Genomic DNA, 20097 nt, shown 5'->3' with positions numbered 1-20097 from the left:
CCAAAATGTAATTGAACATTCATTAAAAAAAAAAAAAAAAAAAAAAACTACTACGAACTAAATTTACATTTCTATAATTCTACAAAATAAATCAAATTGTCCATTATATTTTTTTTAAAGGAAAATTGTCCATTATATTAGGGCAATTATTTTTTTTTTATTTTTTATTTTTTGGTCCAATAATTGTACAAGCTAATAACACACACCCCAAGTTCAATCAACTTAAAATAGATTAATACCAAACATCATTCTACTATAATCATTATTATAATAAAAATTATAAGAATCAAGAACTACTATTAGTGAAATTTCATATTATTGGAGGATAAGGCAAATAAAAACTTAAGGTTTGCAAAATTGTTTTTCAAAAAAAAAAAAAAAAAAAAAAAAAAAATACAATTTGATTTTTTAGAACTTTGTTTTGATGAATTTCCTTCGATTTTGTGATTTCATCTTTTAAATAAGATATAAGCGAATTTTGATTTTTTTTCTAAGAGAAATTTGAGAGATTTTGGAAGCGTGGGAGAGAGAATGCAGAGTGAAAAGTGAGGAAAATGGGTAAAATTGAGGAGAGAGAAATGTAGTAGTAATATTTCATAATTTTTAGCAAATAACAACGAAAGAGAAAGGGCCTGTTCTCTTACGTTGAAATTCAGTTCAGTTCGGCTCCTAATTTCCTTCTCTTATAAAATATTCATTTCAGTTCAGTTCAGTTCAGCTCAATTCAGTTCAGTTTAGTTCAGTCAATGAGAACAGACCCAAAAGGTATTTTTTTTTTTAGTTCAACATGATACGTAGCAATAGTTACATGGAAAGGAAGGGAAGGGAGGGGGGGGGGGGTGTAGGTATTACTACCTACAGTGGGGTGTAGGTAAATCATCGAGTCAGGGATTGACAGCCCTAGATTTATCTCCAACTTTGTTCAAATTATATATATATATATATATATATATATATATATATATATATATATATATATATATATATATATATATATATATGAAAATTTGCAAGTTATTACATGTATTATGCAAAAGTTAAAGTGTTCCAACCCCTAAAATAATTTTGAAAAAGTATGTAAGGAATTATTCGTGTAGATGCCTATATGGCATGTAAAGTAGTGCACATTATCCATTTAATAAGTACGAAATAGATAGAAACATGGTACATTGTTTGTGAATTGATTCACAGAGCTGTTAATACTTTGGAATAGCTAATAGCAATTCAATTTTACTGCAAACTTGAAAAAAAAACCCTAACAAATTCGAATGAAAAGTGGCTTAACCTCAAAATCAATTTTGACCAATAATTGACTTTTATCTCGTAATATAATATTAGAACCTAATTCGAATGGACCTGACCAAATGTTTTTCCGAACTATCCTTCCGGCTAAAATAAGATAAAATGATCGAGCCGAAATCAAACAATGGACTATGACTAACCATTATCCATTCCATTCTAGAGTGGGGAAATCACAATGTATGGAAACTAACAATCCTAAATCCACAAAAAGAGATTAAAAACATTCCCTTACAATATTACACTACCCAAGAACCATCCAACTATTGATTCATGATTAAAACCATGCTGTCAACTGCGTGCATTAAAAAAGATGAAACAATCTTTAATCTTAAAATCCCTTAAAACCATGATTAACGACACAGCTAATACTCGATTAAACAATTAATAAAAAATGAGCAAATCCAGGAAAATAAAAAATATTTAATAGTACAAAATAATTAAACAAAAAAATAAAAATAAAAATAAAAATAAAATAAAATAGAATGTGGGTGACCACGAACACCCCTGTTCTTTCATAGGACCCCAGGTGACCACTCTCAAACTAACTTTTCCTAGGAGAGAGAAAAATACGTTAATTATTTTACACCTGTAATTTTTATTTTTTAATTTATTTGTTCAGAATTATTCAAAAATATAAAAAGTTAAATTTAATTTTAAAAAATAAAAATAAAATCAATCTTGTGTTCTTCATCTTCGTCCCCCACATTCCAGCTTAAAGTTCTTCGCTTTTCCATTTTACTAATTAAACCTCCTTTTTCTCTCTCTTAAAATTATTTAATTAAATTAAATTATTTTTGCTTAAAGTGTTAAAATTCTTTCATTTTCATTTCCAAATTCAAAGATTAAGACCTTCAATTTCGTATTTTCTCTCTCCTCAAATTTTATTTGTTGTTCATTATTATTATCATCAATCAAGGAGTTTGAATCGATCAATTTTGCGATCTGCTGTTCATTTTGATTGTGATTTTCAAGCTCAAAGGTCGCCATTACTTTTTTGTAATTAATCAAAAAAGAATTAAAAGAAATGGTAAGTTAAATTCATGCTTAATTTTTATTATTTGTGTTTTTTAAAAATGATTTCATGTAATTTGTTGAATTTTGATGATCCAATGAATAATCTGAAATTAAGGTTGCGGCGGACCGATCTAATGATTTTTTTTATTTTTATTTAAATTTGTAATGAGCTGTATTAATAATTATGTCAACGGATTTTTGTGTGAATTTTGTTAGGAAGGATGATAAATTTTGTTGAATCGATTTTGGTAAAGGTTGATGAATTTTGACTTTGATTATATATGGTGATTTTGGTTAGATCAAGCTGTGAAAGTTATATATTACACAATATTACTAATTTTGTATGTTAATTGATGGATAATTATAATTTTGAGAACTTGTGAAATTTGGGGGATTGCAGCAGTGGATTAATTGGGAAATTGAGGTTGGACTACTCGAAACCGGAAATTGAAGATTATTGTATGATTATATGGGTTGAATGCAGAGATGAGGGGTTTATGGAGGGAAATTCTGTTTATTTTTTGATGTGGTTGGATGTGTTAGATCAATGTATATGGATGGATACTCGCGATTTAAAGGTATATTTGACGTGGTAATGGATGGTGGGATTGTGGTAGGGGATAAAGTAGGATCATCTGTTGGACGACGAAGGAAATTATATGATTCTTGGCAAAATAGATTATGGTTCAATTGGCTAATGGGAGGAGATTCTTGGTAGAAAGTGTTACTGAAGATTTGCTCTATATGGTTGAGCTTGTGGAGTTTGCACTTTCGACGAAAATCTTCATTGGTTTTGGAGCTGGCTATCGAATTAGCTAGTTATTTAACGAGAGCAATGCAAGTAACTGCATATTGCTGGGCTTATTTATATTTTCCCCCTATTCCTAGAGATCTCGTTGGAATCCTGATTAGAGAAGGGGGCTGTAGAGAGATTGCTTATTAGATATTAAGTTTTTTACCATGATGCTGCTGTCACTATCAGTCAACAAAGGAAAACTTGGTGCACTTTTGGACCTAAAAATGTGACTTTTAGGTGCATGTTTGATATGAATCAAGGAACCGAAAGGGAATGGAAACAAATAACAAGGAGAGAATAATGTTAAGCGCTGTCATTATTAGATTTTGGTGTACTAAAGCAAAGGAGTCCCTTATATCAGATTGAGGAGGGAAATATTTTGTAACCATATGGTTGAGAGGGGTAACAAATGGTGATAATGATTATTATTAGGAAATAAAGTGTATTACCCTACGTCTCATACCAAACAATTGGTAATAGAAATGGTTAGTTGATTCCATTTCCACCACTGAAAAGCACTATACCAAACATGCTCTTAATGAGATATTGAAGTGACTGTATTTATATTCCAAGGGAGAGTTATTGCGCTTTGCATTTGTATTCCAATTGTATTGTTTACATGGGTATTAGTGTAGTCGGGGAATGTTTATCACAAGCGTTCTTTTTATGTGCGCTCTGCAATGTGCATACATGTCTGGCCTTGCTTGCAATTTCTTTAATTTGTGGGCTGTCTTGGAGTATGATCTCCATACAGTTTAGGCAGTTCAATTTTCAAAGTTTATGGCATGGATTTTAAAATTATGTACTTCTATATAAATCTTGCAAGATATTGTTTTGTTATGCATTGTATGTTTGAACTCAATCTTACATGTCTTGCTGTGTTATTATCTCCTCTTAACAGGCGACCTCAGAAACTGTTATAGTAGGTTCTAAAGTTTGGGTTGAAGATCCAGAATTAGCTTGGATAGATGGAGAGGTCACAAAAACCAATGGTCAAGAACTTCATGTCAAAACTACAAATGGAAAATCAGTGAGTATAACAAACTCTGTATGTTATTTAGTCGACTGGTTAATGAAAGTCAGTTTGTTCTTTCTTTGTTTTATTAGAATGTGTTGGTGTCCTATCCTGGTCAACATAGATTATTTTTAGGCTTTTAAATATTAACTCTGTGAGAATCTGTTGAAACTAACCATGGCAGCTGGTGGTCGTTGTTAATTAAATAAAAATCTACTATGGCACTTTTTTGCTCGATAATAGTAATATATGGAACTTTAGCTGCAAGAAAGGAATTGACATTCATTTTAGCCTAGACACTTCATGTATCTATATCCTTGCTTGTTACTTGTTAAATTGTGCTCCTTTTCATTATGCATATGATTTCTATCGTTTGATAGTAGTAAGTTCTTCTATTATTTTGGATTCTGACTGGAGTTTTTATCTTTAGGTTGTCACAGAGGTCTCAAAGATCTACCCCAAGGACGAGGAAGCTCCTGCTGGTGGTGTTGATGACATGACAAAGCTTGCGTACTTGCATGAACCAGGAGTACTGTCTAACTTGGCCATGAGATACTCAATCAATGAAATTTATGTAAGATTATTAGCTGGATTTCATCTTGATTACATATACTAATTCCCTTACCCCTTCCATCTTTCCTCTGTTTTCCCATCTCTTAAGTAGATGCTTAGTCCACAAGTTGATGATGCAGCTGATGTGCATTTTTTTTCTGTAGACGTATACAGGAAATATTCTCATTGCAGTAAATCCATTCCAAAGATTACCTCATCTGTATGATACACACATGATGGAGCAATATAAGGGAGCAGGATTCGGGGAGCTCAGTCCTCACGTTTTTGCGATTGCTGATGCATCATACAGGTGGCACACATTATCAATGTCTTTTGTCATCTTTATTTTAATTGTTGAACCTATTATTGATAGACATATCACTTGGTGAAAAAGGGCAATGATTAATGAAGGCAAGAGCAATTCAATTCTGGTTAGTGGAGAGAGTGGTGCTGGTAAGACTGAGACTACAAAGATGCTTATGAGATATCTTGCCTACTTGGGAGGGCGATCTGGTGTGGAAGGGCGAACAGTTGAACAACAAGTTTTAGAAGTAAGAATCTCTTGTCTCTATGTTTTCCTCATCAAGGTTATTGATTAATACGTTCAGGTTATTTGGCTTGTTGAGCAAGACTAAATAGTAAATACTAAATGTCAACTAAACGTTTTTAATGGCCATTAGTTTGTTTGAATTTCTGTTTTATTTACTCATATATAGTGGTTTGAACATTTATGGAAAAAATAAAAATAAAATATAAAAAGTAAAGGTGAAAACTTGTCTCCTGAGAATTTATCCTTGGTTTGATCATTTGACAGTCCAATCCTGTTCTGGAAGCTTTTGGCAATGCAAAAACTCTTAGAAACAACAATTCAAGGTCAGTAACATTATCTTTCTAGCTTTTATCCCCCTTATTTATTATATGAAATTAGTGCCAATCGTGTCATTAACATTGCTCATTCTCAAGCTTGTTAGAATTCGTTTTTGTTTAGCTATTCTAAGCAAGTGAACATATGAGTTATTTTCTTTCTGTCAATCTATGTAGTCGTTTTGGGAAATTTGTGGAAATACAATTTGACAAGCATGGGAAGATATCTGGTGCTGCTATTCGAACGTACCTGCTAGAAAGATCCCGTGTCTGCCAAGTTTCGGATCCTGAGAGAAACTATCACTGCTTTTATCTCCTTTGTGCAGCACCTCAAGAGGTATGATACTTCTTATTGCTAACCTGTTATTTGATCCATCCTTTTTCTGGAGGTCATGGCATAGTACATTCAGAATCAAAGATTCTCTAAGTTTTTCTAGATCTTTTCCAGGTTCGAGATAAGTTCAAGTTGGATAGCCCTGATAAATTCCATTACTTAAATCAAACCAATTGTTATAAATTGGATGGAGTTGATGATACTGAGGAATATCTGGCGACTCGAAGGGCTATGGATGTGGTTGGGATAAGTGCAGAAGACCAGGTCAGTATCATTTAGAATGTAAATTGAAATGAGGCTTGTGACGTTAATTGTCTAAACATCAAAGTTTCTTTCAGGAAGCAATTTTTAGAGTCGTTGCTGCTATTCTCCATCTTGGTAATGTAAACTTCTCTAAAGGAGCAGAGGTAGACTCTTCTGTTCTCAAGGACGAAAAATCAAGATTTCATTTAGAAATGACTGCTGAACTACTTAGGTATGACTGTTATACCTGTTCTGTGTTCTTATTAGCTGTTTGGGTGTCAATAATTTGTTAACAATGTCTGATTGCAGGTGTGATGTCAAGAGCCTGGAAGATGCAGTTATTAAACGTGTAATGGTGACACCAGAAGAAGTAATCACAAGAACTCTTGATCCTGATTCTGCAGCAATTAGTAGAGATGCATTTGCTAAAACTATATACTCGCGTTTGTTTGACTGGTAACAGATTCTTCTTAAAAAACTTCACAGTTTTCTGAATCTGTATATATGCTTACTAGGAAATGCATATGCACGAACCTAAGTCATTCATATTGTTTGTTTTCTCTTTTCTTTTTACGGGGGTGTAAAAGGGGGGTTTAGATGAACTTTGGTTGAGGTCATAGTAAAAATAAGTATTGCAATCATGGTAATAGTTGTGATGTTTAAGAAGCATCTCGTGGGTGTTACATCATTTACCGTGATCATTACGCCATAAATTGGAAAATCCCCCATTCATTGTTGTAACAGTCAGTGCAGGTCATGATGTGATATTAATATACATGTTGTGGAACTATATTTGCAAATAGGATGGTCATTTCATAAACGAAAAGGCATTGATTTAATCTCATTTGCAAATGCTGGGATGGTAGGAAAAACAAAGGCTGTTGCCAGTATTATAACATCTTCAAACGAAAGACCTGAAAAATCCCCAACAGAGAAGGTTGTAGAACCAAGGGTAAATCAGTCTATGCTAAAGGATTATACCTTTAACATCTACTATTCAAAATCCTACACTTATGTTTGGCCATAAGACCCAAAGATAGCTATGCATGCTGCTCTCCAAAGATATCCTTATCTTTTTAAAACTCTCACCAGTAACCTGCTAATGTGCCAAATTAGAGGGCGAAACCCACTGGACATTCATGTTCTCAAAACCAACCCATGCAGACGCAACCACCTGACGATGAAGGAGATGGGTCATGTGGCTACTGGTCTCACATCACTTTAAGTTTGTAAGCACAACAAGGCCAACAAGCACACATCAAGAGATATGCAAAGTTTCCTGGCTGCTGAATTTACATATCAATAGATTATCATTAGTGTACAACCAATTACGACCACATTTTCTTTCTCTGACTTGCTCTTGACACGAACCTTAGGTGAATCCTCGTGTACAGCGTATATTGACATGAACTTTCAATCTCCAGATGCAGGCAATGAGAAGCTCATTTTTTTCTTCTGAGATTTATGTTTTGTTTCCCAAACCCCCCCACCTTCCCAAAAGAAAAAATAAAAAATTGCTGCAACATGAGAATGGTGCTTAAATGACTTATCATATTGTTTATATATTAATATATAATACTCCATGATAGTAGGTTCAATATGATCTCATGTTCTCATAATTTCTTGTTTTTACATGCATGCATAACATGGTTGATAGTTTCAATTATTTCTTAGGTATCCTTTAAAGTTTTCTATCTTTGCAGGCTTGTGGATAAGATCAACAATTCAATTGGGCAGGATCCAAACTCTAAATCGATTATTGGGGTTCTTGATATTTATGGTTTTGAAAGTTTCAAATTGAACAGGTAAGGGCACCATCTAGCCTTTCTTTCTAGCACCTAATAATTACAAATTCTTCACCTGCTTACGAAATTGTGTGATCTAGTTTTGAGCAGTTTTGTATCAACTTTACTAATGAAAAGCTGCAACAACATTTTAATCAGGTTGGCTTATCCCCACTGGAATCAGTCATTGAACTGCTCATGTTATGATTGTTCACCCACTTAAAGTATATGTTGTTTCTTTGTCCTGCAGCATGTCTTTAAGATGGAGCAGGAAGAATATACAAAAGAAGAAATAAATTGGAGCTACATCGAATTTGTGGATAATCAAGATGTTTTGGATATGATTGAGAAGGTTTCTTACTGCTTCTTGATGATTTATATTGCAATATAGTTGTTTACTATTCATAGGATTTTCTTGCTTATGCTATTACTGCTTAGTTTCAATTGACTACGAAGATTATAATATGATTTTTTAATGTTCTGCAGAAACCTGGAGGAGTCATTGCACTTCTTGATGAAGCATGGTATGCTGCTTTTTTTATTTTGCTATGCTAAATTTTGTTACTGCTGTATGCTTCTTTTATGGATCATAGTGTCTTGAACTCGGTAGTCTGTAATAATATACATAGTATAAAAATATCTCTGCTAAATGATTCTTATTATTTCAAATTTCAGTATGTTTCCCAAATCTACGCATGAAACGTTTGCTCAGAAGTTGTACCAGACATATGCTAAACACAAACGCTTTCAGAAACCTAAGCTTTCTCGTACCAGCTTTACCATCTGTCACTATGCAGGGGATGTAAGCAGAAGTTTCCAAATGACCCTTTTACCAAACCACACTATTTATTACAGTTCTCATCTATATTCTCTGTTAATTGATTCAGGTGATCTATCAAGCTGATCAGTTTCTTGACAAAAATAAGGATTATGTTATAGCAGAGCATCAAGATCTTCTGCAAGCCTCAAAGTGTTCTTTTGTAGCTGGTTTGTTCCCTCCACTTCCAGAGGAATCATCGAAGTCATCTAAATTTTCATCAATTGGATCTCGCTTTAAGGTATTCTATCTTTTTCATCTTTGGCAAGAAGTGGTTTTTACCGTTAAAAAAGCTAACTTTTGTCAGTTGTGATGAGAAGTATATATGTAAACAATAACTTGTGTACCTATTTGTTCAATAAGACAAAATTTTTAAGACCTTCATTCTTTCCTCAATATTTTTATTGCTATTACATAATGTGGATACTTAATCAAACTGGATTTCTACCACTCAAATAGATTGACAGTTAAGGGAATTTACCCTTTCTTCTTTTGCTGATATAGAGGAGGGGATTTGATACTAATATCTAGAATGCTATTTGCCACTTCATTTACTGTTTAAGTTTCATCACTAATTTGTGAACTGTGTCCTTAAGAAACAAGTATTTTCTTGAGCTTTAAAATCTGTACTCTCTGAAGAGCTTAAAGTCAGGTGCATGGATGCAAAGCTTCATTGGTTTATAGTTAGAACAGCCTGCATACACAAATATGTTTGTTGCTGCATTTTCTTAACTTATCAATCTACTGTACTGAGTTTCCATGGGAGTCTTTTGTTCTGACCAAAAGTGATGTGTGATACTTTTGCAGCTACAATTGCAGCAATTGATGGAGACACTAAATTCAACAGAGCCTCACTATATCAGATGTGTTAAGCCAAATAATCTCCTGAAGCCTGCTATATTTGAGAATGTTAACATCCTTAACCAATTACGTTGTGGTGTAAGTAGTACTTAATCGTTTCATTTCATGTAATGGCTTGTTAAGTTGTAGTTACTAGACAGCTACAAACATAGTTGTCGTAATGAGTTTTTACCATTAGTTAATTAGTTTTGATCTTTAACTGTGTTGTATCTAGGTCTTGACTTGAGTTCTTTTGTTTTTGCTGTCATCTTGCTTAGGGTGTTCTTGAGGCAATCAGAATTAGTTGCGCTGGATATCCGACTAGACGAACATTTGAAGATTTTCTTCTTCGATTTGGTGTTCTTGCTCCAGAAGTTTTGGATGGGAAGTAAGTTTCTCCAAATTGTTGGGTAGTACTGATGTTAGCGTGTTTCCTTCTCTCTCTATTCTTAATCAGCAACATTAGTGTTAGCCTTGTGTAGTGTGATTGTGTGAACATGTATCCCTCAACTATGTTGCCTTTTTATCTACTGAAAACATTTTTCCTCTTAATTTTACTGATGTAGTAGTTCAACTTAATCATTTGCAGATGTGATGACAAGGTTATTTGCCAGAAGATATTAGATAAAATGGGGTTGAAAGGCTACCAGGTAATTGATGAATTGTCTTACATGTAGAAAATGTCAAAATGATGCTGCTGATTTGCAGTGGATTGGATGCTTTAGTCATTCATTTTTCTATTTATCTCCATCTTAGAAAGGTTTTCAAGTTAAATTTTATGACGTGACAGATAGGAAAGACAAAGGTTTTTCTGCGAGCTGGTCAGATGGCAGAGTTGGATACAAGGAGAGCAGAGGTTCTAGGGAATGCGGCAAGGAAGATTCAAAGACATGGACGTACATATATTGCTCGCAAAGAATTTATTTCATATAGAAATGCAGCTGTCCAAATTCAGTCTTGGTGCCGAGGTATGTTTCTTTTGTTGATTATAATTATAGTCATCAACTAATTGTCCAAGATTTTAATGCTTATTGCTTTCCTTATCCTGGATAAAGAAAAGTTTCTGTCCATTCTCTTTTCTTTTGAAGACACTTGTCAACCCTCCTGAGGCCCTAAGCTGTGCTAATTTTAATTTTTTGATGATTTGTAGAAATCAATACATTCATCTATATCTTATAACTAAAAATTATTCTCACAATTTAGAAAGCTTTTTCCAAGGAAGATGGAAGCTAATATTTCTACATTTCCATTCTATGCAATAAAAGACCCCCCCCCTCTTTTTGTGTATTGGATCTGCTCTTCTTAACTAAACAAGTATTATCCATTGAAGGATTTTGATACATGATGTCTAGTGATGAGAGTTGGTATTGTGATTGAGAATGCAGTATAGGATTTATCTACTAACTAGAAAGTAATAGCATGTTGATTACCTGACTGGTACATACTATTATACTAATCAAACCAATTGCAATGGAGACCCTCAACCACGCACATAAACAATGGATATAGGACAAAATATTTGATTATAGTCCAGCTCTGGTCAAACTGGTTAAAGAAATCTTTGATTGTAGGATGGGGTGTCCCAAATACTTCTCCACATTTTCATTTGATGCTTACTTCCCCATCAACACTTTCCCTACTATTTTCTCTCTGCCAAACTACTAGGCCCCGTTTGGTTTGATGTAAAATATTTTCAAGGTAAATCACAATTGCAAATTAGTTTTCCATTGTTTGGTTGCATACAAGAAAAGTAAAAAATAGGAGTGGGAATGTGAGCATGGATGAGAGGGAAGTAAAAATGGAGGTAAGGAGGAGGGAGGAAAATGTGGCTTCCCTTGTTTTGTTAGGGAAAATGTTTTCAATCATTAAGAATGAGATTTTCCACTATTGGGAAAATTGTTTTCACCCCTTCACAAACCAAACAAGTGAAAATGGGAAAATAAATTTCCATGAAAACATCTTACATCAAACCAAACGGGGCCCTATTCTTAAAGTCAGTGCCAATCCGATGTGTGAAGATAAGTTTGAGAAAGAAGGGAGTACTTCCTAGACTATAATAGAGGGACATGATGTATAAAACTTGGGGAATTCCACTAGTTTTGAATTCTCAATAAGCATGTGTCTGTAGTGAATAGTTCTCCAGGTGCCTATGTGAAACTTGTGATTGTAGAGGACGAAGTGACATATTTCCCTTTCATTTTAACAGCTGGTGAATACATCTCTGTTTGGGTTCTTGGAACCCTTTTGGAAGCTGACTTGCCTTTAGTGTATTTTGCATATGTTTGCAAATCATATCCGTAAATTTTGATGAAAATTCAACTGGTTTTTAGATGCAATTGCATCTTACATTGAGATACAAAGGTTTAGGTGATGTATGCTTAGAAATAGTAATTCAGATGTACCTGTGTAATAATGGGTTATTTCATGTATATGGATCAGCAATGCTGTGATTTGGTCAAGGATCTCTTAGATGACATTCATTATTATCATTCTCTGCTTATTTTTATTAGTTGAAATGGTTTGTTTTATCCTATCAAGTTGATACCATTATGTGCTACTTAATCACTTTTATTCTCCTTGATCTTTCAGGTGTTCTTGCCTGTAAGGTTCATGCAGAATTACGCAGACAAGCAGCAGCCATTAGAATTCAGAAGAACTTCCGCTGCTACAAAGCTAGGAAATCCTATTTGATATCAAGGTCGTCTTCTGTTAAAATACAGACTGGATTAAGGGCAATGCATGCTCGGAATATTTTCAGATACAAAAAAGAAACGAAGGCTGCCATCATTATTCAGGTCCTCTTCTATACTATCCTCATCTATTCTTAGCATGGATCTAAGTTCCACCGTGCATAACAATTTAGCTTGATCAGTTGATTAAATATTGTACTCTTTGCTGTTTTCAGACTCGCTTGCGTAGTCACATGGCTTATTCTTATTACAAGAGCCTTCAAAAGGCTGTTCTTGTTACTCAGTGTGGTTGGAGGCGGAGAGTTGCTAGGAGAGAACTCAGAATGCTAAAGATGGTTTGACTATCAACTTGCTTCAATGTTATTGCATTTTTTTAAAAGAAAATTGGGGGCTACTTGCCAGATTCACATTATTAATGCCTGTCTTGGTCTTAGGCTGCAAGAGAAACTGGTGCTCTCAAAGAATTGAAAGACAAGCTAGAGAAGCGTGTGGAAGAGCTTACATGGCGTTTGCAATTTGAGGGTCAATTAAGGGTAATCTTTTGTCCTAATTTGGGGTCTAATTGTTTTATTACAATATGCAGTATGATTGTGCTATACATGTGTCATAGATTCCTAGTGTAATCAAGTTTTTGACTCTCAACAGAAAAACTTGGAGGAGGAGAAAGGTCAAGAGATTGCCAAGCTTCAGGAGGCTTTGAAAGCTATGCAAATACAGATTGATGAAGCAAATGCACGAGTAATTAAAGAACGAGAGGCAGCTAAGAAAGCTGTTGAAGATGCTCCTCCAGTCATCAAAGAGGTTCCTGTTATGGTTCAAGATACTGAGAAGGTTGAGTCCTTAACTGTTGAAGTAGAGAATCTAAAGGTAAACGCCTTTATTTCTTATCCTCTCTTGTGATCCTTGGTCTTTTTAATGGTAGATTACTGAAACTGTTTGCTTTAACAAATTAGCTTCTCGTTGATGGTTTCTAATCTAAATATAGATCAGGTGAAAATACATAAAAATCTGTCACCTATAATCTTGCTAGCCTTTGAGGTTACAGTTGCTTGGACCGTATGTTCCATCCTTCTAGTCACACTAAATCTATATTTTTAAGTTTCCCTCAAATTTTTAGAGTTTGGATTATTTCTTTCGTCATTTAATACATCAGGGGTTTAGAGTGTTATAATGAATCTTTGCTAACAATCTTCTATGTAAAATCAATTTTGATTATTAAGGGCTTGTTTGGCATTGTTTTTTGTTTTCAATTTTTTGTTTTTTTCAAAAACAAAAAACCAAAAACTGTAAACAAGAAAAAGGTGTTTCTACTTTTCTGTTGTCAGTTTTCAAAATTCTCATGATATTAATAAGTTTGTCTAATTTTTGTTTCATTATATGACATACATACCAATAAACAGAAAACCACAACGATGCCAAATGGACCCTAAATTTTCTCATCTATTTCTTTATCTTATTAAATTTCTACAATATCTTATTAAATTTCCACAATTAAAAAAAAAAAAATTATTTTCATGAGTTGATTAGTATAATCTCTGCTACACAAAGATACAGAGTTCCTGTTAGTGGCTATGATTTGAACCTATCCTTAAGATAGCTTTTGAAAGAAACAATATAGCTAGATGTCGAATCCTTTATTTATTCCCCTGTCGTCTGATGAATTTTGGATCTTGTCACTTCTTGTTGATATCTGAATTTGATAATTAACAATGGTAATACCTTCATCAAAAAACTGCTAACACTTATTTATGTGGGATGCTTAATTATTTGACTGAAGTTTTCTGTACTTGGTGGAATTATACCATTAATATAACATCTTCCTTAATATGTATATCTGGCTGGTTTAATGGAGTTTCTTAAATAATGCAGACATTACTAGAAAAAGAAAAGGAGGCTGCAGAAGTATCCAGAAAGGCTTGTTTGGACACCGAGGAAAGAAATACAGAACTTCTTAAAAAACTGGAAGGTTCAGATGACACCATATATCAACTTAAAGATTTTGTTCAAAGGTTTGTGCCTGCTTGCAATTGTTCTCAGATATACACTGGTATAATTGATAATATAGTGACATTAAACAATGCTATCCATGTTCAATTTAATCTTTTTTTCCCCATCAAAATACGACTATGCTTCTTGTTTTTACTTGCTCCATAGAAAATTTAGTTTCTCTTGTGTGCCATAAGTTTAGTCGTTATATTTACACTCTTGTCTTTGAACACTCATCTTTTATTGATTCATTAGTAAGTTTGATCAATTTTGTAAGGAATTAAAAAATCTTTGTTATCAGGATGGAGGAGAAACTGTCTAATGCTGAATCGGAATCTCAAATACTACGCCAGCAAGGACTGGAGATGACTCAAAAACTCTCGAGTGCGGAGTCAGAAATTCAGGAGATGGCAGAAAAACTTAAGAAGGCAGAGTCAGAACTGCAAGGACTTCGACAGCAAGCCTTGACGATGACACCTATAGCCAAATCAGCTCCGGTTCGTTCAAAGACAATGGTTGTTCAGGTGCGTCTAAAGCCTCTCTTTTCTCCTTTACATCGTCTGTTTATCGGTGTAAGAATTTATGTATTTTCAATACGGCTGACATTTTCTTGCCAAATCACAGAGGACTCCAGAGAATGGACATGTGCAAAATGGTGATGCTAAAGCCTTATTACATTCGCCGGTAATTTATGCATTTCTTTTTCAGATATTCTTTTGCCTAATTAAGATTGTGGCTTAGGATTTGTGTTAACTCTTACATTGGATTTTTTATTTTTTTATTTTTTTTTTTATCTCCAGATCACATCCATTGCTGAAGATTCACCCGAGGACAAACCACAAAAATCTCTTAATGATAAGCAGCAGGTCTGCAACTAACTTTTGTGCATGATATAACTCTGAAGTCCATTTTATAGAGTTTAGTCATAATCTGCTGTTAATCTCATACAATGTGCACAATGAATTTTCTCATTTTTCAGGAGTATCAAGATTTGTTGATCAAGTGCATATCAGAGAATCTTGGATTTTCTAAGGGCAAACCAATTGCTGCTTGTGTCATTTATAAATGTCTTCTACAATGGAGATCCTTTGAAGTTGAAAGAACCAATATTTTTGATCGCATTATACAAAGTATAGGTTCGGCAATAGAGGTATGAAGTCACCTTTTTGACTGAATATGTTTTTTCTGAGATTGATTATATGTGCCTTTGGGCTTGTTGACTTCCATTGATTCAAAACATGAAATTGTATCTCTGATCCCTGATTTCATCTTATTCAAGGTCCAGGAAAACAATGACATGTTGGCCTACTGGTTATCTAATACATCCACGTTGTTGTTGCTACTCCAACAAACACTTAAAGCCACTGGGGCAGCTGGTTTTACTCCACAGAGACGCAGGACAATGTCAACTTCTCTCTTTGGAAGAATGTCATCAGTAAGGATGAAAATCTTTAACCAGGAATTACTTTCTTTTTTCTGTGGGGAAGCTCATACTTTTTGGTGCTGTTACTAATGTCTCTTTATATTTGCTTTGCAGCTGAGAGCATCTCCCCAAAGCCCTGGGCTATCTTTTCTTAATGGTCGCCTCAGCAAATCAGATGATGTTCGCCAAGTTGAGGCCAAATATCCTGCTTTGCTGTTCAAACAGCAGCTTACTGCCTTCCTTGAAAAGATATATGGCATGATAAGAGATAATCTGAAGAAAGAGATCTCTCCATTGCTAGGGTTATGTATCCAGGTAATTATAAGAAAGGACTAATTTTCAGCTTAAACTAATATTTCGTAACAAATATCTTTCTCACAAATATGATCCCCCCCCCCCCCCCCCCCCCTTTCTCCTAGGTCATCCAAAGTTGTTGCTCTTAGTTTAACAAGTCTTCAAACCTAGAAAGAGAAGAATGCAAAAATACTAGCACACCTTTTTATTACAATAACAGAATAAACAAGTAAACGGCAATAAGACTAATGAAGAGTAAAAATTGAAAAAAATCATATAAAATACTGCACTTTGTAAGATGAATTGGATTTTTGAGAAAAATAAGTTGTATGAATGTTGATCTAAAAAGTGGCAGTACAGTAAAGAAATCAAATCATTCCATACATAGTTTTCGCCAGATAGTAGAGCACTCTAGTTGAATTTTAATAGAGCAACGTCCAACGTGCATTATAATCATCAAAAGAAGCCTTTAGATAGGTTAAATTTATAATTCCTTTTGACTGATAATAGGGTTCTTCTTCACTTCTGCCGCAACACACAAATGTTTTATGTGACATAACATAATCTACTTACATTTTACATTCATAACACAATCTACTTACATTTTACATTCTTATATTGAATAAAAGTACGATTAATCCTACCAATCAATATTGAAGGACATATTTGTGTTTGCTTTTAAATTTATTACCTTTGCGAAGAAACTGGAGCTTTGGAAATCCAAAGTGTTTTCGAGGAATTTGTTTTGGGCTGCAGTGACTAGGGAATATAGTAATTAAGTTTTAACTATAAGATTTCGATTCTTTTCTTTCTTGGATGTTTGATGCTGTACTCCCTTCATATTAACTTTTGTTTTTCCTTCTTTACCATAGACTCTTATTCTAGGGGAGTTTGAAAAAGATGAGTAGATGTTTAAAAAAAAAGAGGGGGGACAGAGTGGACTAAAAAGATGTAAGAAAAAGGTGAATGAAGTAAGAGTGAGTGGCATTATAAAATAAACTAAGTAAATAAAACAGAGGGAGTATTAATTTTGAATTATTGATATAGTATTTTAATCCCATGCTAATGGAATCCTTTGAGTTATTGCCATTGATGATTCTATTCGTGACTTTTCCTTTTGGGACAACTTGCAGGCACCTCGAACATCACGAGCTGGTTTGATGAAGGGTCGTACTCATGCTAATGCTGTTGCTCAACAAGCTTTGATAGCTCACTGGCAAAGCATTGTAAAAAGTTTAAACAATTACTTAACAATGATGAGAGCAAACAATGTGCGTGACGAAACATCTACTGGCTTTTCATTTGTTAATCGTACTGCAAATCTTTAGATTTTCTAATATCTTGATATTTACAGATCCCTCCTTTCTTAGTGCGGAAAGTTTTCTCCCAAATATTCTCTTTTATCAATGTCCAGCTATTCAACAGGTTCATTTCTGTGTTAACTCTTGAATTATGTCTGAGGAAGTCCTTACAACCTTTCATTAACTATTATTGATTAAATTTTCCAGTCTTCTGCTGCGACGTGAATGCTGCTCCTTCAGTAATGGTGAGTATGTAAAAGCAGGTTTGGCAGAATTGGAGCAATGGTGCTATGATGCAACTGAGGAAGTAAGTTTTAGTGTTGTTGCTTTCTCTTTCTCCTGCTATCAAACATATAGTTTCATATGCTGACAAAATTATCTTTCTACAGTATGCTGGCTCAGCTTGGGATGAATTGAAGCATATTAGACAAGCGGTCGGATTTCTTGTAAGTTTATAGTCTTTGCTTGTTATGCTGATAAAATTTCCTGTGAACACCTTCTGATGTAATTGATTTTGCAATGTTGTCACATCCAGGTCATCCATCAGAAGCCCAAGAAAACCTTAAATGAGATTACAAAAGATCTATGTCCAGTACGTGGTCGCTTTTTCTATCTTCCAAAAGTTTTCTACTTGAGTCCTTTACCTAATTATTCTCCATTTTTATTATTGATTTCCTGGTATGTTTTGCAGTCACTCAGCATACAGCAACTGTATAGAATCAGCACTATGTACTGGGATGACAAATACGGAACTCATACTGTATCTTCTGATGTAAGTCACATTTCTTTCAGTTTCTGCAGTTCAGTCTTTTCTCCTTTGGGGTTGGGCCGTTGGGATTTAGTGGGGGTGTAGCAGTGTAGCGGTGGGATAGTCTAATGGAGAATAGACCATTAATTTCTGGACAAGCACAGACCCTAATATGATTTATCAAGTACACTGAAATGATCTTAGACTTTATTCTACGCACATGCGTGCACACACACACACATAACTGCTAATGCTTTTGTGTCTCTTACTGGACGATCCAATTACTTGAAAAGAGAGGATTTTCGAAAATACAATGATTCTTTTTCTTGATTTCTTCTCTTTGATTCCAGTAACCAGAATCAGTAACTAGATAGAATTCTCATGCTATGCATTTATGCAATACAATGTGTTAATATGTTTCATGATGTTTTATTCTAGAATTTCATGGGAAGTACTAAAGTCAAATGTTTCGATAGTGTGCAGTTATCTTCATGCATAAATTAGCATTCATTAAGGCCATATAAACATAAGAATCCTGTAACATTGTAAGCTACACAGGTTATTTCAAGTATGAGAGTTCAGATGACTGAAGATGCCAACAGTGCTGTGACAAATTCATTCTTACTAGATGATGACTCAAGGTGAAGTTTACAAACTTCAATTATAAATCATTTTCTTTCCTTTCAAATTTGTACTTGTTTATAAAATCGTTAACTCATTGGCTTCCTCCAATCGTGCAGCATCCCGTTCTCTCTGGACGACATCTCAAGCTCGTTGCAACAACAACCAGGATCAGGTGATATAGATCCTCCACAACTATTGAGAGAACACTCAGGTTTTCAATTCTTGATTCAAAATTCAGAGTGAGATAGAACAGGTATTACCACGACAAGTATTCCATCACAGTCGTCCTCATGGCCTAGGGCCTCAACTTTCATGCATTTATTTGGCATGTCAAATCTTGTGCATATATATATACACTTCATATTCATCAGCACTCACCTGATTCTTTATATGTTGGAAGGGCATCCATGGGTTTGCCCTACACACGGAGGGTCTATTAATTCTTTTGCCGTCGGTCACATCCTATTAGGGTGACGGGGTTATTCTTTGAATTTTACATGTCCATATGCTCTATGGACAAAGTGTGCAAATTCTGGTGAATTGATTTTTGTGTCACACTCCCACAAAAGGGTAGGGGGTATATATTTAAAAGTGGTTTGGTTTTATAAATAGGTTTCAAGTTTTGGTATAGTTGTTGATCAGGTCACTCGGGTGTATCTATAGATAGGTTTTGCCAATTTTGAGGCTATTGTTTGTTGTAACGAGAAATTATGTATGTATTAAAGGTTTTGTAGTGTATGTAATTGCATTTTTTAAAATCTGCTTCTACTACCTTGATATTTTATGCAACAATAAATACGAGGAAGTAAAAATGGAGGGTTGTGAAACAAATGCAAATGTCTCACAACCATTAAAATAACATAAAAGTAAAAAGTAGAGAGAAAAAGGAGGAGAGAGATAGGAAGAGTGGAAAAGGTGGTGTGGGCTCTACTAAAACTTTTCAGAAATGGTTTCACGTGTAAAAACGACAAAAAAAAAAAAAAAAAAAAAAATGGGACCACAACTACTGAGAGTATATTTTGTACCACTGAGGATTTTTATAAGTACCACTAAAACCGCATTGAGTACCACTTGGAGTGTATTTTGTACCACTGAGCTGTAATGGTATTATTTGACGGTCGAATTAGACATTTGAACTTTTTTTTAAATACCGCTAAAATTACATTTTGTACCACTGTGAGTATATTTTGTACCACTGTATCTAAAATAGCAAAATTTAAATCCCGCATGAAATGACCAATCTACCCCTGTGAGACACTTCTAAATATCTCTCAACCCTCCGTTTATATAACCTCGATAAATACTATTATGTACTAAAAAAATTACTTGTACAATTAAGTTGACAGTTTGTTGGTCAACAAAAGTTTTTTTTTTTTTTTTTTTTTTTTTTTTTTTTTTTTTTTTTAATTTTTTTTATAGAAAAAGGGAAATTGGTGAAAAAATAAAACCCAAAATATGTGTTGTACTTCA

General features: G+C 34.1%; 1 protein-coding gene across 1 annotated transcript; it reads left to right on the top strand.

Annotated features, from left to right (window-relative positions):
• Positions 1-1978: 1978 nt before the first annotated feature.
• Positions 1979-19385, top strand: LOC145635826 (myosin-17-like). Its single transcript, XM_081687190.1, has 39 exons — positions 1979-2329; positions 4014-4142; positions 4558-4701; positions 4844-4989; positions 5074-5230; positions 5494-5552; positions 5721-5880; positions 5992-6141; positions 6216-6352; positions 6430-6576; positions 7824-7925; positions 8006-8063; positions 8155-8256; positions 8391-8428; positions 8580-8706; positions 8792-8962; positions 9529-9660; positions 9840-9949; positions 10151-10211; positions 10352-10529; positions 12151-12356; positions 12467-12586; positions 12686-12784; positions 12897-13118; positions 14121-14260; positions 14539-14761; positions 14862-14921; positions 15038-15103; positions 15217-15387; positions 15517-15672; positions 15775-15975; positions 17088-17225; positions 17309-17379; positions 17463-17562; positions 17645-17701; positions 17791-17847; positions 17947-18027; positions 18562-18644; positions 18744-19385. The coding sequence occupies exons 1-39, from the start codon at positions 2327-2329 to the stop codon at positions 18868-18870; spliced, it is 4689 nt and encodes a 1562-aa protein (XP_081543316.1). The 5' UTR covers positions 1979-2326; the 3' UTR covers positions 18871-19385.
• Positions 19386-20097: the final 712 nt, after the last annotated feature.

Source organism: Chenopodium album, chromosome 6, assembly GCF_948465745.1.
Source record: "Chenopodium album chromosome 6, dcCheAlbu1.1, whole genome shotgun sequence".
In the NCBI taxonomy this organism is placed as follows: Eukaryota; Viridiplantae; Streptophyta; class Magnoliopsida; order Caryophyllales; family Amaranthaceae; genus Chenopodium; species Chenopodium album.
Note: the sequence above shows the minus strand (reverse complement) of the source record. Positions and strands in the feature narration are given on the sequence as shown.

Excerpts from the sequence above, each read along its gene's own strand:
- LOC145635826 (XM_081687190.1), top strand. Across the intron at positions 8,707-8,791 it reads TCTGTCACTATGCAGGGGAT|GTGATCTATCAAGCTGATCA; the intron begins GTAAGCAGAAGT and ends TAATTGATTCAG. Across the intron at positions 15,388-15,516 it reads GTATAGGTTCGGCAATAGAG|GTCCAGGAAAACAATGACAT; the intron begins GTATGAAGTCAC and ends ATCTTATTCAAG.